The sequence below is a fragment of the Dermochelys coriacea genome, chromosome 10 (genome assembly GCF_009764565.3).
Source record: "Dermochelys coriacea isolate rDerCor1 chromosome 10, rDerCor1.pri.v4, whole genome shotgun sequence".
Taxonomy (NCBI): Eukaryota; Metazoa; Chordata; order Testudines; family Dermochelyidae; genus Dermochelys; species Dermochelys coriacea.
In genome coordinates this window covers 20,511,094-20,525,376 of record NC_050077.1, presented here as the reverse complement: position 1 = coordinate 20,525,376, position 14,283 = coordinate 20,511,094, and the positions used below count along the sequence as shown (strand labels likewise).

At 37.4% G+C, this 14,283-nt stretch overlaps 1 protein-coding gene across 1 annotated transcript in view; it reads right to left on the bottom strand.

Annotated features, from left to right (window-relative positions):
• The window catches only part of SNX29 (sorting nexin 29), a 477,394-nt gene that overhangs the window by 460,603 nt on the left and 2,508 nt on the right, over positions 1-14,283 (bottom strand). The window contains 3 exon segments of the mRNA XM_043494140.1: positions 1,321-1,373; positions 2,771-2,835; positions 3,944-4,015. Of these exon segments, the coding sequence (XP_043350075.1) occupies positions 1,321-1,373; positions 2,771-2,835; positions 3,944-3,953 (128 nt within the window). The 5' untranslated portion in view covers positions 3,954-4,015.

Below are 14,283 nucleotides of genomic sequence, written 5' to 3'. Positions count from 1 at the left end.
TGTGTAATTAAGACATAAGCTGCCTAACTACAGTCAAATAACACGATTGAGCAAGATGAGCATTCTGCCTGATTCAAGAGACATTTATGAGTAAACCATGTCATTTTTTGGCTTAGCATTAGGCTTTTTAAATCCCAAATGTCCATGCTTGTCAACAGATCAATCCTAAAGGGGATACCCAAACCTCTAATTCTTGACAAAGTTTTTCAGAAATAGAGAAATGTTGCAAAAAGTAGTAGTTTGGATCAGAAACTTTTGCTCTGAATCTGGAAATAACTACTTCTATTTTAACATTACTGTTCACCCTCAGGAAGACAGGTCCTGCCTCCAGAAGCTTACACAGTAAGACAAGCAACATACAAAGGATGGGGGAGAGATATAATATACACAATAAAAATAAGAATTAACAATTCACAATTGCCATTTTAATTCACTTTCTATGGGGAAAAAAAAATCTAGGTATTCAGTATAGTTTATAAGAAACTGGTCAATGGATGACAAACTACCTTGCAAAGGCAGCTGAGTGCATAAGGAAGAAGTAGCTGCCATTTCCACCCCTAGTCCAGGTACTTTTCTCCAAAGGCAGCTTAACTAACTTCAAGGTTAGTTTACAGAACTGAAATGGGAGTTGGTTTAAGAATTTAGGACAGGCAGCAGTGGAGTTTAATGTATGTTCTGGTAGACTATCAGAATCTTTCAACTGGTCTCTGCTGGCTTTCACTAAAAAGACAGCAGCCCTAGTAATTAGTTACACTATCAACCTATTACTCAACGCCATAATCTAGTTGACCAACGGGAACCTAAATGACAACAGAAACTAAATGACAATTTTCAATTGGCATTTCTACCATTGAGAAGAGGCAGTTTGTAGCAGGGAGAGAGAATGCTTAGGGAGAAAATGCTTTTTGCAGCTAAAGAACATCGTGAGTAAGAAAAAAAACCTTGGGTTTTCATATGTTCATTTTTAATTGGTTAAAATATGAAATCCATAACAGAAGAGGGCTAGATTTAAGACATCTATATAAATACAAAATATATAGTCATTTTAAAAACAGAAGTTTTGGGGTAACAAATAAAGTTCTCCTTTACTTATATCCAGACTTCAGAATTCAGCATTTTGCCTTAATCCTGCAAACACCTGAGAAGCCCCTTTGTCTGGAATATGATTCATGTGCACCAATATGAAGAAGGCAACCAAGAGTTTCTCATATCAGCAGTTACATAAACAAGCATGTTTTGAAGTGGGCCAAATATCTTTTTACTATATAGCCCATGTAATAATAATATATAAATTTAGATATGCTCCCTAAAACTTTTTACCTGCTATCAGAATCTGAAGCTATTTCTTTTCTTCCTCCAAACCGGATTTGACACTGTAATGAATAAGTTTAAACAACACGAGTGTTAAGAAACTGAAAATCCTTAAATGCTCTAATTTTAATTGAATTTAATTTTAAAAACAAACCAAAAAAAGATGTTCACTGACTCAACATAAATAAAGTTCTGATTTTCATCAAAGAATCCAAAACCTGTTTCATTGAGACGATGATGTTCTCCATTTCTAAATCCAATTACTAGTTCAGGCTTAAATCTGCACACACTTATTGCTTCCAGGAACAGTATGTACTTCAGTGAGTAGTGCTAGGACTACTCACAGAAGCAAGCACTATTCCCTTTACCGTATCCAGGATTGCACAGATACTCACAAAATAATAATAATTTTCAACTTGGGACGGGGAAGAAAAAAATGCATCATACCTGCATTGTCTCTATTTAACCTTATGGAATAAGAGAGGCAAGCAACATTTGAAAATAGAAAAAAAAAAAACCAACATATATCTGAACTCAAAGTAAATATGTTACTAATGTAAACTGTTTACCACTATCTCCACCACCGACACACAGCGCATTATCGAACCTTTCTATCTTTTAGCTGCTAACTGAAATCTGTCATATTTGGCAACCCAGATATCAAAAGCATTGCATGTTGCTAGATTTTTTTATTAATGTAACCAACTTAGAATGTTTTTATTCTAAACTTCCAAAAACTTCCACATATTTTTTTAAAGTTATCAGAGATGTCTCAAAAAATTTCTGAGTCAAGCTATTAATTATTTAACTTATTTGCATATATTTTCTTGTAACATGGTCTCAAGAGTTTTGACATTCAGTTACAGAATTAGGGCAGAATTCTCCACTGGACCACTATGCACTGACATGGATCACAGAAGCAGAACCTCATACAGAATCTCAAAACTTCTCTTCACATTCTACCCACAACCCTCCTACATAAGTTGATCGCAATAGTCCCTTCTAGCCTTAAAAATCTACCAAGTTCTGGGTTTATAACTTTTGAGTGAACATAACGCCATGTCTACATTGGGCAGGGAGAGTGCATTTTTTAACTCTGTAGACAGAATGATGTTAAAATCCTACTGTAGACAGGTAAACAGATGTAACAGCATCTTAACTGGTCAAGGTAAATCCCAGGCTCCCTGCTAGGGTTTACCTCAACTAGTAAACATGTGTTACAACTATAACTTGCCTTGTCTGCTCTGGGATTTTAATACATTAGCTAACACACCTTTTTTCCTAGTGAAGTCAAGGCCTGAGAAAACTTCTTAAGAACAGCAAGTTTCCCCCTCCATCTATTGAAGAAGGGAAGGAAGAATAATAGCAGCTCTTGACAGGAATGCCAACTGAGCATTTATATACTGCAGAAAGATTTTTAGAATTGGGGCAAACTTGTATTTATTTTTTGATTTCTTACCTGTTTAACTGCATCCAGTAGCCGCTCTAGAAGAAACTGTCTTTTGGTGTCATTGTTCTTTGATCCTAAAATTCAACACAGCTCTATTATTTTAACAAAAATATATTAGTCCCAAATCTGAAAAACCTTCCTCACATGTACTAGTCATCTCACTGACGTTAACAGAAGTACTTCTATGTGTAAGAGGATGCAGTATAAGACCTTTTTGTTTTTTTAGATACCCTTTATTTAATATGCAGAAACAATGGTAGATGATCAGTCAGTCTGATTTTAATAAGTTATTCTTTTTGTGGAATCAATAAAAATTACTCTAGAGTTCTTAAAATACTAAGTACAGTATTAACATAGTCTTCTCTTTGATTAATGCCAGTCAGGTAAAGTTAATTAGTAAGCAAGCCACTACACATAAACATTAATGCACAGGCCATAACATTTAACTTTTTAATCTAAATCATTTCAATATGCAGTGTCAGCTTTCACACCTTGCTTGGTTGAACACCTTTTATAAACATGTCTGGCTGCACATAAAGCTTGCTGTTTAATTAGGCTAAGTCACTATGCACTGTTTATATAGTCTTCTCTCAGATTTTTAAAAGGACTTCCTACACTTATCTGCCACTACTCCTAATGTGTTAGACCTTGAGTTATACGTAGTGTTGTTGTAGCTGTACTCGTTCCAGAATATTAGAGACAAGGTGGGTGAGGTAATATCTTTTACTACACAAACTTCTGTTGAGGAGAGAAAGAAGCTTTTAAGCTTACACAGACCTGAAGAAGAGCTTTGTAAGCTCAAAAGCTCATCTCTCTGACCAAAGGAAGTTGGTCCAAAAGATATTACTTCACCACCTTATCACTCTAGGCCTTAAGTTAGACCATTCTGTGCCCACACTTTTCTTCTTGTTCCTCCTCCTCCCCCCATAGAATATTCAGATTCATACAAAACTCTGACCTCCATATCAGAATTCTACTTGAATAAATTTCCCTCATCACCTAGCAAAACCTACTACCCAGACAACATTGAAGAACTGGAGAAGGTATAAGGAATGGAAAACATTTCTCTCTTCTTCTTGCAACCCATCACCCTGGAGCACCTATTACACAATCTCATATGTGTACTATTCCTGCACAAAGCACCTCCAATTTACCCAAGCAGGAGAAGAGATTAGAACTGACCACAATTCATTCATTCCATGGAAGCTGCTCCTCTCCTGAAGATTTCAGAGTAGCAGTTGTGCTAGTCTGAATCTGCAAAAAGAAAAGCAGTACTTGTGGCACCTTAGAAACTAACAAATTTATTTGAGCATAAGCTTTTGTGAGCTACAGCTCACTTCATTGAATGCATGCAGTGGATTTCCACTCCATACGGCTAAACTCAGTGCCTTGCATAATGACAGGTTTCAGAGTAACAGCAAGAGTTGGACTCCAGAAAACACAGGATGCCTGTACGAGATGTGAATCCAGAGGTAAAGAAAACAAGTATATTTTATTACCTAAATTACTATCATCTAATTATATAAGAGCTCAGTGGTGCTCATTTGGAAACCACTGCCATTTTCCATTATCAATTTACAGAAGGTTAACTTTAGATATTGAACTTTGAATCAAGTTGTGCAATCATTTCAAGATTTTTTTTAAAAGAACTCTGTGCACATGAAGGTGATACTAGTAGCTCTGGCTACAGTCAAATTTAGTACAGCTAATTTAGTACACTGTGCAGGCTTCATCAGACAGCGATGCCAATGCACATCAGCCGTGACCTGTATAATCATTATTATTCCAATCCTAAAAAATGTTATCAGAGATTCCAACTTTGCTGAATTAAGTCATATTGTACTACGGTTTTATTTATATTTTTAGGGAGTAAGTATCTGTAGGTCTAAGTGTGCCACAACTAATCAAAATCACTTACAAATCTGTACAAGAAAAACATGCCAGTGAGAGTACACTCTTAGTAAAATCCAGCCATAATCAAAACCACCAATTAAACACATGCATGCCCCATGTTGCCTCAGACTCATTCCTTCAATACCCATCTCTTTCCAAGTAACAGGGAAAATACAACGAGATGCTTATCTTAAAGTCAGCAGTCCCAGGCTATTTCAAAATGAGAGTTTGTAGGAATTTCAAAAGGTAAGCAGCTTTCATTCAAATGGAAACAAGTTTTATAGTATTAATTATGTAGAGGAAGGTACATAGTTTCTTCAAGGTACAACGCATGTATTAATTTTCAAATCCTTACCACTCTGCCACCATTATATGCATTAACATAAACCTTTGATCACCTAGATACCAAATTGATGGGCAAAACAGAAATTCATAAATATGTAGAATATACCAGATTAAGTTTATCACTGTCGTGCAGATTCTGCTAAAAAACTGAATGGTGTGATACCAGCAAGTCAGCATACAACCATAGTATGGATGTGAAATTAAAGCTGAGTCCACACTACAGTTGAAACTGTATTAGTCTCAACCATGACTGCACACAGCTGTTGCTAATAATTGTCTTGAGGAGTTTGGATGATTCCAGCAAGAACAATGTAATAAACTATGGATAGTTTTCAGCAGTTTGATCAGTACAATTTTAAAAAAATTCCCGTTTCACACTTGTCAGAAAAACTATGATATTGTCGTGTTTGACGTGTATATTTTGTAAGAAAAAGGGGTTTACAAAAAGCTAAATTAAAAAAAAATTCCCCAATAATTTTTAAAATGTAACATCAGCAACTCACAGTTCAGAGATTCAGAGTGAGACTAGTCAGTCTAGTTTCATTATCCAAGCAGAGTAAAGTGCAAAAAATAAAACATTTTTGATCTTTTATAAAGATTACTAGCTAGTAATATTTTTAGCACTATATATTTTACCCTGATTCTCTTTAAAGCAGCATATTAAATGTAACATATAAACACAAAATAGTATTACAAGCCTCAGTTAACTATTATGATCCTTTAAAGTCCTAATGATATCCTTTGATAAGTCTTAAAAAATATTACTGAAAGCCAATTTTACCTATATTAAATTTTTCTTCTTTTAAAAAGATATTAGGGATATTTGTATGTTAACAGTAACATTGTTGTTTTTAGTATATCAGCCTCTGATTATCTCACTTGAAGTCCTAATTCTCCATTCATAGCATCACAATTGGCTGTTGTGGAGAACAGTGTGATGAGAGGTGGATTAGAACTTCAAGCGAGGCGTCAACAACAGGAATGAACAGCTGACCTTGAAAACAACATGCATACAAGATACGCATGCATAATTACTACTCCCTTCTAATGGAGTCTCACAACTGTATCTGAGGACATAAAGAGGTCCAAAATATTTTTCAAAGATTTCTAGGAGGAATCAGTTAGTTCTGAGGTATTATTGTCTACAGTAGCACCCTAATATTATTTGCATTGTGTTCAGCTCAGTTATCTATGCTATTATGAACTGCCTTGATAGTTTGAACGGCTAATTGCCTTATATGAATGAATGCAGCCAGTTTTTCTGTATATTTATAGGAAATAGAAGATCAGCTTCAAAGCAACAATATACACTGCTTATTCTTCACCCAGGAAAGGTCTTGCTGTGGCAATTGTTATCAAAAGGCTTATCAGCTTGCCAGAAGGCTATAAAGAAAAAACCCAGGCCTGATCCTTTTTATCTCAGGTCTGCTTAAATTTTGACAGGGAAAGTCTAAGTAACAAGACTTATTTACTCTGGATTTACCCTGGAATTCTAATGGAAGAATCTGAACAAACACTACACCTGGACTAACTTTTTTAATTGCTTCCATAAAGACTTCTTACAAATCTGCAGCCTCACAGTCTCTGCTATGAAACTGACCTAAGGACTTTTCACATATCTGTATATATACTGATCTCTTAAAGACTGTAACTCTCTTCCTTCTTTTTCCTTTTATCATTAAAACCTTAAGTTTTAGTTCATGGCATCTACATGATTATTGGGTAAGATCTAAAACTCATGTTGACCTGGGAATCAGTATCAGTCCTTTCGGACTGGTGGACCTAAAATATGGTAAATCTAGTTTTCAGTAACCACTCACTGTATTACACCTGGCTATCTAGATAGAGGTCACGTGTTGGAATAGTTAAAGGGGACTGTATTTGGCTTTTTGGTAACCAGTGTGGTATTACAGAAGTTTTTTTTGTTACAGGCGTGGTGAATCTAAAAGAATAAACCACCAGTCTGGGGGACTGTCTGTCCTATTCCTTGTAGTCTGCCCTGAATATAGCATCCTCAGTGTGGCCCATTCAGGCACCCAATCACAAGGGGGTACTAATTAAGAGGAGTCTATTGCATTTCATCTCACAATTTACACACAGCTAAAATTATTGTGATGCCCAGTCCTAAAGCTGGATGGCTGAACTGCTCCCAGGCAAATTCAAATAGCAGTAAACTTGCAGCACCATATATATTACTGGGGGGAGAAGTTTACATACATTAAATATGTCACACTGGGGGGAGAAGTTATATTTAGATTATTATGTTTAAAAAAAAAGGAAGTCCATGCAGAAGTCTAAAAATGACAATGAAAATAGGAGTTTAAAGAAGCAAAAACTAAGAAATGCATGAAGAGACTCCTTCCTTTTAAAATTAATCAGTTTTTTAAAAATGAGCTAAAATTAGTTTCAGGTATTGCATCTGCCTCTGAGTTGCCCCCCATTTTTGGTGGTTTTACTTTTCTATTTTTAAAATGTTTTTCCTCTCTGTATTGTATGAGAAAGATCCAAACACACATGAACAGAAACTGACTGATTATGCAAGTGGAAAAAAAAAGTTTTCACCTAATCCTTCTAAGTTACAGTGATCTTAAGAACTATTTGTAGCTATAGTTAAAATAACTCAGACAGAAGCATGCTTTTTAAACTGACTGTGTACCTTTAATTCATCCTAATACATCTAACCACTACATATGCAGAAAATAAGATTAAATTCAGATACAAACGAAGATCAGCTTTTAAAAACTGTATTTGAATTTAGTGCTCAATGGTGCTGCCTTGAATTAGCCATACTACAGAACGCTTTCGTACCTAGCTCTGTCAATACACCTAATTCTTGTCAGGCCATACTGATACTATTTGAGTGCTCATCCTCTCTTATGCAAAGACAATCACAGTGAAGGCTGTGGTACACAAATAGAGCTTAAAATGAGAGTCTTCAGGTTCCTGTTTCCTTGTAACTCAAGTCAGGATTTGAGTCAGTTTCAGGAAGTTAAAGGCAGAAAACACTTCTTCACTGCACTACCCAAGCACATAAAATCATCTTGAATAAGTGACAAGTTAAAGACTTTGTTGGCATTAAGACTAAGTTTACATTAGAAGTAAAGTAAATCTGTTGTATCATTTCCCCTACAGTGTCTTGTAATGGTAAAAAAAAAAAAAAATTAGGCTTGCCAAGCCAGACAATTGACCACCTATTTGACCAGGATCAAATACTGTCAGATATTCCACCAAGAATGCCCTATCAGAAAGGTAAATTGCATCATGGTGCCATCTGTTAGCAAGCCTACTTAAACGTATTGATCACTCATTTTCACGTATGCTAATGCCAACTGTTTGAATAAAGGTGAACTAATTGAAAGCTTGTGGTACCTTAGAGACTAACAAATGTATTTGAGCATAAGCTTCCGTGAGCTACATCCGATGAAGGGAGCTGTAGCTCACGAAAGCTTATGCTCAAATAAATTTGTTAGTCTCTAAGGTGCCACAAGTACTCCTTTTCTTTTTGCGAATACAGACTAAACACAGCTGCTACTCTGAAACCTAATTGAAAGCTGAGCATCTTAACTGATTGGAATCTCTAGAACAATATATGTCTATATCTGTATCTTTATTTGTATACCTGGCCATCAGTGTACATGGCAGTTTACAAAACACAAGTTAAAAGACATGATCCCTGCCTCAAAAAGCTTAAATCTAAACTGACTAGACAAATTTACAGACATTAACTCAGAAAAGAGTGAGGGAGAAAGAGGAGCATTCAGTCATTAAGCCTCCTGCCCCAACACAGAGAAAACATGCGCCTATCAAGCATAAGTGCCTTTAAAAAGGACTTTAAAAAGTTGCTGTGTGTTTTATTTCTGTTTAATTTCATTTTACTTTTTCATTGTAACTGTTCAGTTTTGAATAATGTTCACATTTAAATGCTAACCCATTGCTAAAAAGGATAATAAAGTCATTATTTCTTTCATTTTTAAAAGATCCATTTCATTATGTTTCATATTGAGTTCTTTCAACTCAGAAGAATAAGTAACTTGTTTTTTGTAATTAGGCATAAATATCTAAGGCTATCATCTTACGCTTTTGTGTTACTACTCTAAAAATTAATGCTTTAAAATATTTGACCAGTTATTTTTGCACCACTCAAATGCCAACCCTAAATATATAGATATAGATATAGATAGATTTTTTTTAAGGTTGACATTTGAGCAGTCCAAATATACATATACACACACACACCCCTAATTTAGCCAAACCTCCTTTGTCACACCACCTCCACATCTAAAATTAGGTTATGTCCCCTGATATGAATCATTTATATTGAAGAGCCTCCAATTCACCTGAATAAATCTCTCTCATTCTGTTAATAAAACTGGGTTCTGTCACACAATAACCTAAGAAATTCCACAGTGTGCAGACTCCAATATGCAAAGTTTGGTAATTACAGTCAGCAAATGTAGTGAGTCAGTTATTTGTGTGACAGTCCCTGACAGTTTTAGCTATTCAGTACTGTACATGGCAACTCCAAAATGCTATAATACTGAATACAGTTCGTGTCTATATTAGTTGGGGTTGTCATCTCACCCCCAAAATATATTCTAGCATGCAAGAGTAAATCATGACTATTAATAAAGCAGATATAAATTTACAGAAAATATCTATCAGCCAGTATTTCATACATGTATCAGTACAGTTCCACATTCTGTTAAAAGGACATTATCTAAAAAGGCACACCTTAAAATACTCAGACTGTGTTACTAAGGCAACAGATTAATAAAACTAATAAACTTATCAGTCTAATTAATTTTTTTTAACTTTTGTACCATATTTGCATTTCAATTTGAAAAACAGTGGTCAGAGGCAATTCCTGGTTCTCGCACACCAACGTTTATACTTTTAGATTTCATAATATCATAGAAAAATGATTAAGGACAGAAGTTTTAACTGACTTGTTTAATGCATGCAAATTGTCCTATTCATCTTTTTGTTTTAAAACTAAAATTTTGCACTATTGTTTATATTTAGTCATAAATCTAGTCTTAAAACTAAAGATAGATAGAAAAATTCACATACATTAAACAAGTCAGTTAAAATTTTTGTCCTTAATCATTTTTCTATTCTATTATAAACTCTAAAAGTATAATGCTAGTGTCTGACAATAAATGATAGGGTACCAACCTCAAAAAGGGACATAGTTGAAATAGATTACATTTGAGTTTGCCTAATTCTCTACCTAAAGACAAATGTGAATATGATGCGTACTTTCTTTCCTGGGTAGCAGCTGTGTTAATCTGTATCCGCAAAAAGAAAAAGGAGTACTTGTGGCACCTTAGAGACTCACAAGTTTATTTGAGCATAAGCTTTCGTGAGCTAGAGCTCACTTCATCAGATGCATGCAGTGGGGAGATTTTATATACACAGAGAACATGAAACAATGGGTGTTACCATACACACTGTAACAAGAGTGATCAGGTAAGGTGAGCTATTACCAGCAGGAGAGAAAAAAAAACCTTTCGTAGTGATAATCAAGGTGGGTCATTTCCAGCAGTTGACAAGAACGTGTGAGGAACAGTAGGCGGGAGGTGGAATAAACATGGGGAAGTAGTTTTACTTTGTGTAATGACATCATTCCCAGTCTTTATTCAAACCTAATTTAATGGTGTCCAGTGTGCAAATTAATTCCAATTCAGCAGTCTCTCGTTGGAGTCTGTTTTTGAAGCTTTTTTGTTGAAGAATTGCGACTTTTAGGACTGTAATCGAGTGACCAGAAAGACTGAAATATTCTCTGACTGGTTTTTGAATGTTATCATTCTTGACCTCTCATTTGTGTCCATTTATTCTTTTGCATAGAGACTGTCTGGTTTAGCCAATGTACATGGCAGAGGGGCATTGCTGGCACATGATGGCATATATCACATTGGTAGATGCGCAGGTGAACGAGCCTCTGATAGTGTGACTGATGTGATTAGGCCCTAGGATGGAGTCCCCTGAATAGATATGTGGACACAGTTGCAACGAGCTTTGTTGCAAGAATAGGTTCCTGGGTTAGTGGTTCTGTTGTGTGGGTGCTGGTGAGTATTTGCTTCAGGTTGGGAGGCTGTTTGTAAGCAAGGACTGGCCTGTCTCTCGAGATCTGTGGGAGTGACGGGTCGTCCTTCAGGATAGGTTGTAGATCCTTGATGATGCGCTAGAGAGGTTTTAGTTGGGGGCTGAAGGTGGTGGCATTCCGTTATTTTCTTTGTTGGCCTTGTCCTGTAGTAGGTAACTTCTGAGTACTCTTCTGGCTCTGTCAATCTGTTTCTTCACTTCAGCAGGTGGGTATTGTAGTTGTAGGAATGCATGATAGAGATCTTGTAGGTGTTTGTCTCTGTCTGAGGGGTTGGAGCAAATGCGGTTATACCGTAGAGCTTGGCTGTAGACAATGGATCATGTGGTGTGGTCTGGATGAAAGCTGGAGGCAAGTAGGTAAGTATAGCGGTCAGTAGGTTTCCGGTATAGAGTGGTGTTTATGTGACCATCACTTATTAGCACTGTAGTGTCCAGAAAGTAGACTGCTTGTGTGGACTGGTCCAGGCTGAGGTTGATGGTGGGATGGAAATTGTTGAAATCATGGTGGAATTCCTCAAGGGCTTCTTTTCCATGGGTCCAGATGATGAAGATATCATCAGTGTAGCACAAGTAGAGTAGGGGCATTAGGGGACGAGAGCTGAGGAAGCGTTGTTCTAAGTCAGCCATAAAAACATTGGCATACTGTGGGGCCATGGGGATACCCATAGCAATGCCACTGATTTGAAGGTATACATTGTCCCCAAATGTGAAGTAGTTATGGGTGAGGACAAAGTCACAAAATTCAGCTACCAGGTTCGCCGTGACATTATCGGGGATACTGTTCCTGATGGCTTGTAGTCCATCTTTGTGTGGAATGTTGGTGTAGAGGGCTTCTACATCCATAGTGGCTAGGATGGTGTTTTCAGGAAGATCGCCAAGGGATTGTAGTTTCCTCAGGAAGCTGGTAGCGTAGTGCCTGAGGAGGGAGTCTACATAGCCAAACAATCCTGCTGTCAGTGCCAATGCCTGAGATGATGGGGCGTCCAGGATTTCCAGGTTTATTGATCGTGGATAGCAGATAGAATACCCCTGGTCGGGGCTCCGGGGTGTGTCTGTGCGGATTTATCCTTGTGCTTTTTCAGGGAGTTTCTTGAGCAGATAGTGTTGTTTCTTTTGGTAACCCTAAGTGAGATCAGAGGGTAATGGCTTGTAGAATGTGGTGTTGGAGAGCTGCCTAGCACCCTCTTGTTCATATTCCGACCTATTCATGATGACAACAGCACTTCCTTTTCAGACTTTTTTATTATGATGTCAGAATTGTTTCTGAGGCTGTGGATGGCATTTGGTTCTGCACGGCTGAGGTTATGGGGCAGGTGATGTTGCTTTTCTACAATTTCAGCATCTCGGCAGAAGCACTCTATGTAGAAGTCCCGTCTGTTGTTTCAACCTTCAGGAGGAGTCCACCCAGAATCCTTCTTTTTGTAGTGTTGGTAGGAAGGTCTCTGTGGGTTAGTATGTTGGAAATATTCCTTAAGTCGGAGACAACGAAAATAGGATTCTAGGTCACCACAGAACTATATCATGTTTGTGGGATGGAGGGGCAGAAGGAGAGGCCCCGAGATATGACACATTCTTCTGCTGGGCTAAGAGTATAGCTGGATAGATTAACAATATTGCTGGGTGGGTTAAGGGAACCACTGTTGTGGCCCCTTGTGGCATGTAATAGTTTAGATAGTTTAGTGTCCTTTTACTTTTGTAGAGAAGCAAAGTGTGTGTTGTAAATGGCTTGTCTAGTTTTTGTAAAATCCAGCCACAAGGAAGTTTGTGTGGAAGGTTGTTTTTTTTTTATGAGAGTAACCAGTTTTGAGAGCTCATTCTTGATCTTTCCCTGTTTGCTGTATAGGATGTTGATCAGGTGGTTCGGCAGTTTCTTTGAGAGTGTGTGGCACAATCTATCAGCATAGTCTGTGTGGTATGTAGATTGTAATCGATTTTTTACCTTCAGAGCTTTTGGTATGATGTCCATCTGTTTGCATTTGGAAAGGAAGATGATGTCTGTCTGTATCTGTACGAGTTTTTTTCATGAAGTTGATGGATTTCCACTCCATATGGCTAAATTCAGTGCCTTTCATAATGACAGGTTTCAGAGTAGCAGCCGTGTTAGTCTGTATCCACAAAAAGAAAAGGAGTACTTGTGGCACCTTAGAGACTAACAAATTATTTGAGCATACCTTAACCTCAGCCTGGACCAGTCCACAAAAAGAGATCCACTTCCTGGACACTACAGTGCTAATAAGCGATGGTCACATAATCACCACCCTATACTGGAAACCTACTGACCACTATACTTACCTACTTGCCTCCAGCTTTCATCCAGACCACACCACATGATCCATTGTCTACAGCCAAGCTCTAAGATACAACCGCATTTGCTCCAATCCCTCAAACAGAGAAACACCTACAAGATCTCTATCAAGCATTCTTAAAACTACAGTACCCACCTGCTGAAGTGAAGAAACAGATTGACAGAGCCAGAAGAGTACCCAGAAGTTACCTACTACAGGACAGACCCAACAAAGAAAATAACAGAATGCCACTAGCCATCACCTACAGCCCCCAACTAAAACCTCTCCAGCGCATGCGTCATCAAGGATCTACAATCTATCCTGAAGGACGATCCCTCACTCTCACAGACCTTGGGAGACAGGCCAGTCCTCACTTACTGAGAGCCCCCCAACCTGAAGCAAATACTTACCAGCAACCACACACCACACAACAAAAATACTAACTAACTATCCTTGCAACAAAGCCCGTTGCCAAGTGTGTCTACATCTCTATTTGGGACACCATCCTAGGGCCTAATCACATCAGCCACACTATCAGAGGCTCGTTCACCAGCACATCTACCAATGTGATATATGCCATCATGTGCCAGCAATGCCCCTCTGCCATGTACATTGGCCAAACTGGACAGTCTCTATGCAACAGAATAAATGGACACAAATGAGAGGTCAAGAATTATAACATTCAAAAACCAGTCAGAGAACACTTCAATCTCTCTGGTCACTCAATTACAGACCTAAAAGTCGCAATTCTTCAACAAAAAAAACTTCAAAAACAGACTCCAATGAGAGACTGCTGAATTGGAATTAATTTGCAAACTGGACACCATCAAATTAGGTTTGAGTAAAGACTGGGAGTGATGTGTCATTACACAAAGTAAAACTATTTCCCCATGT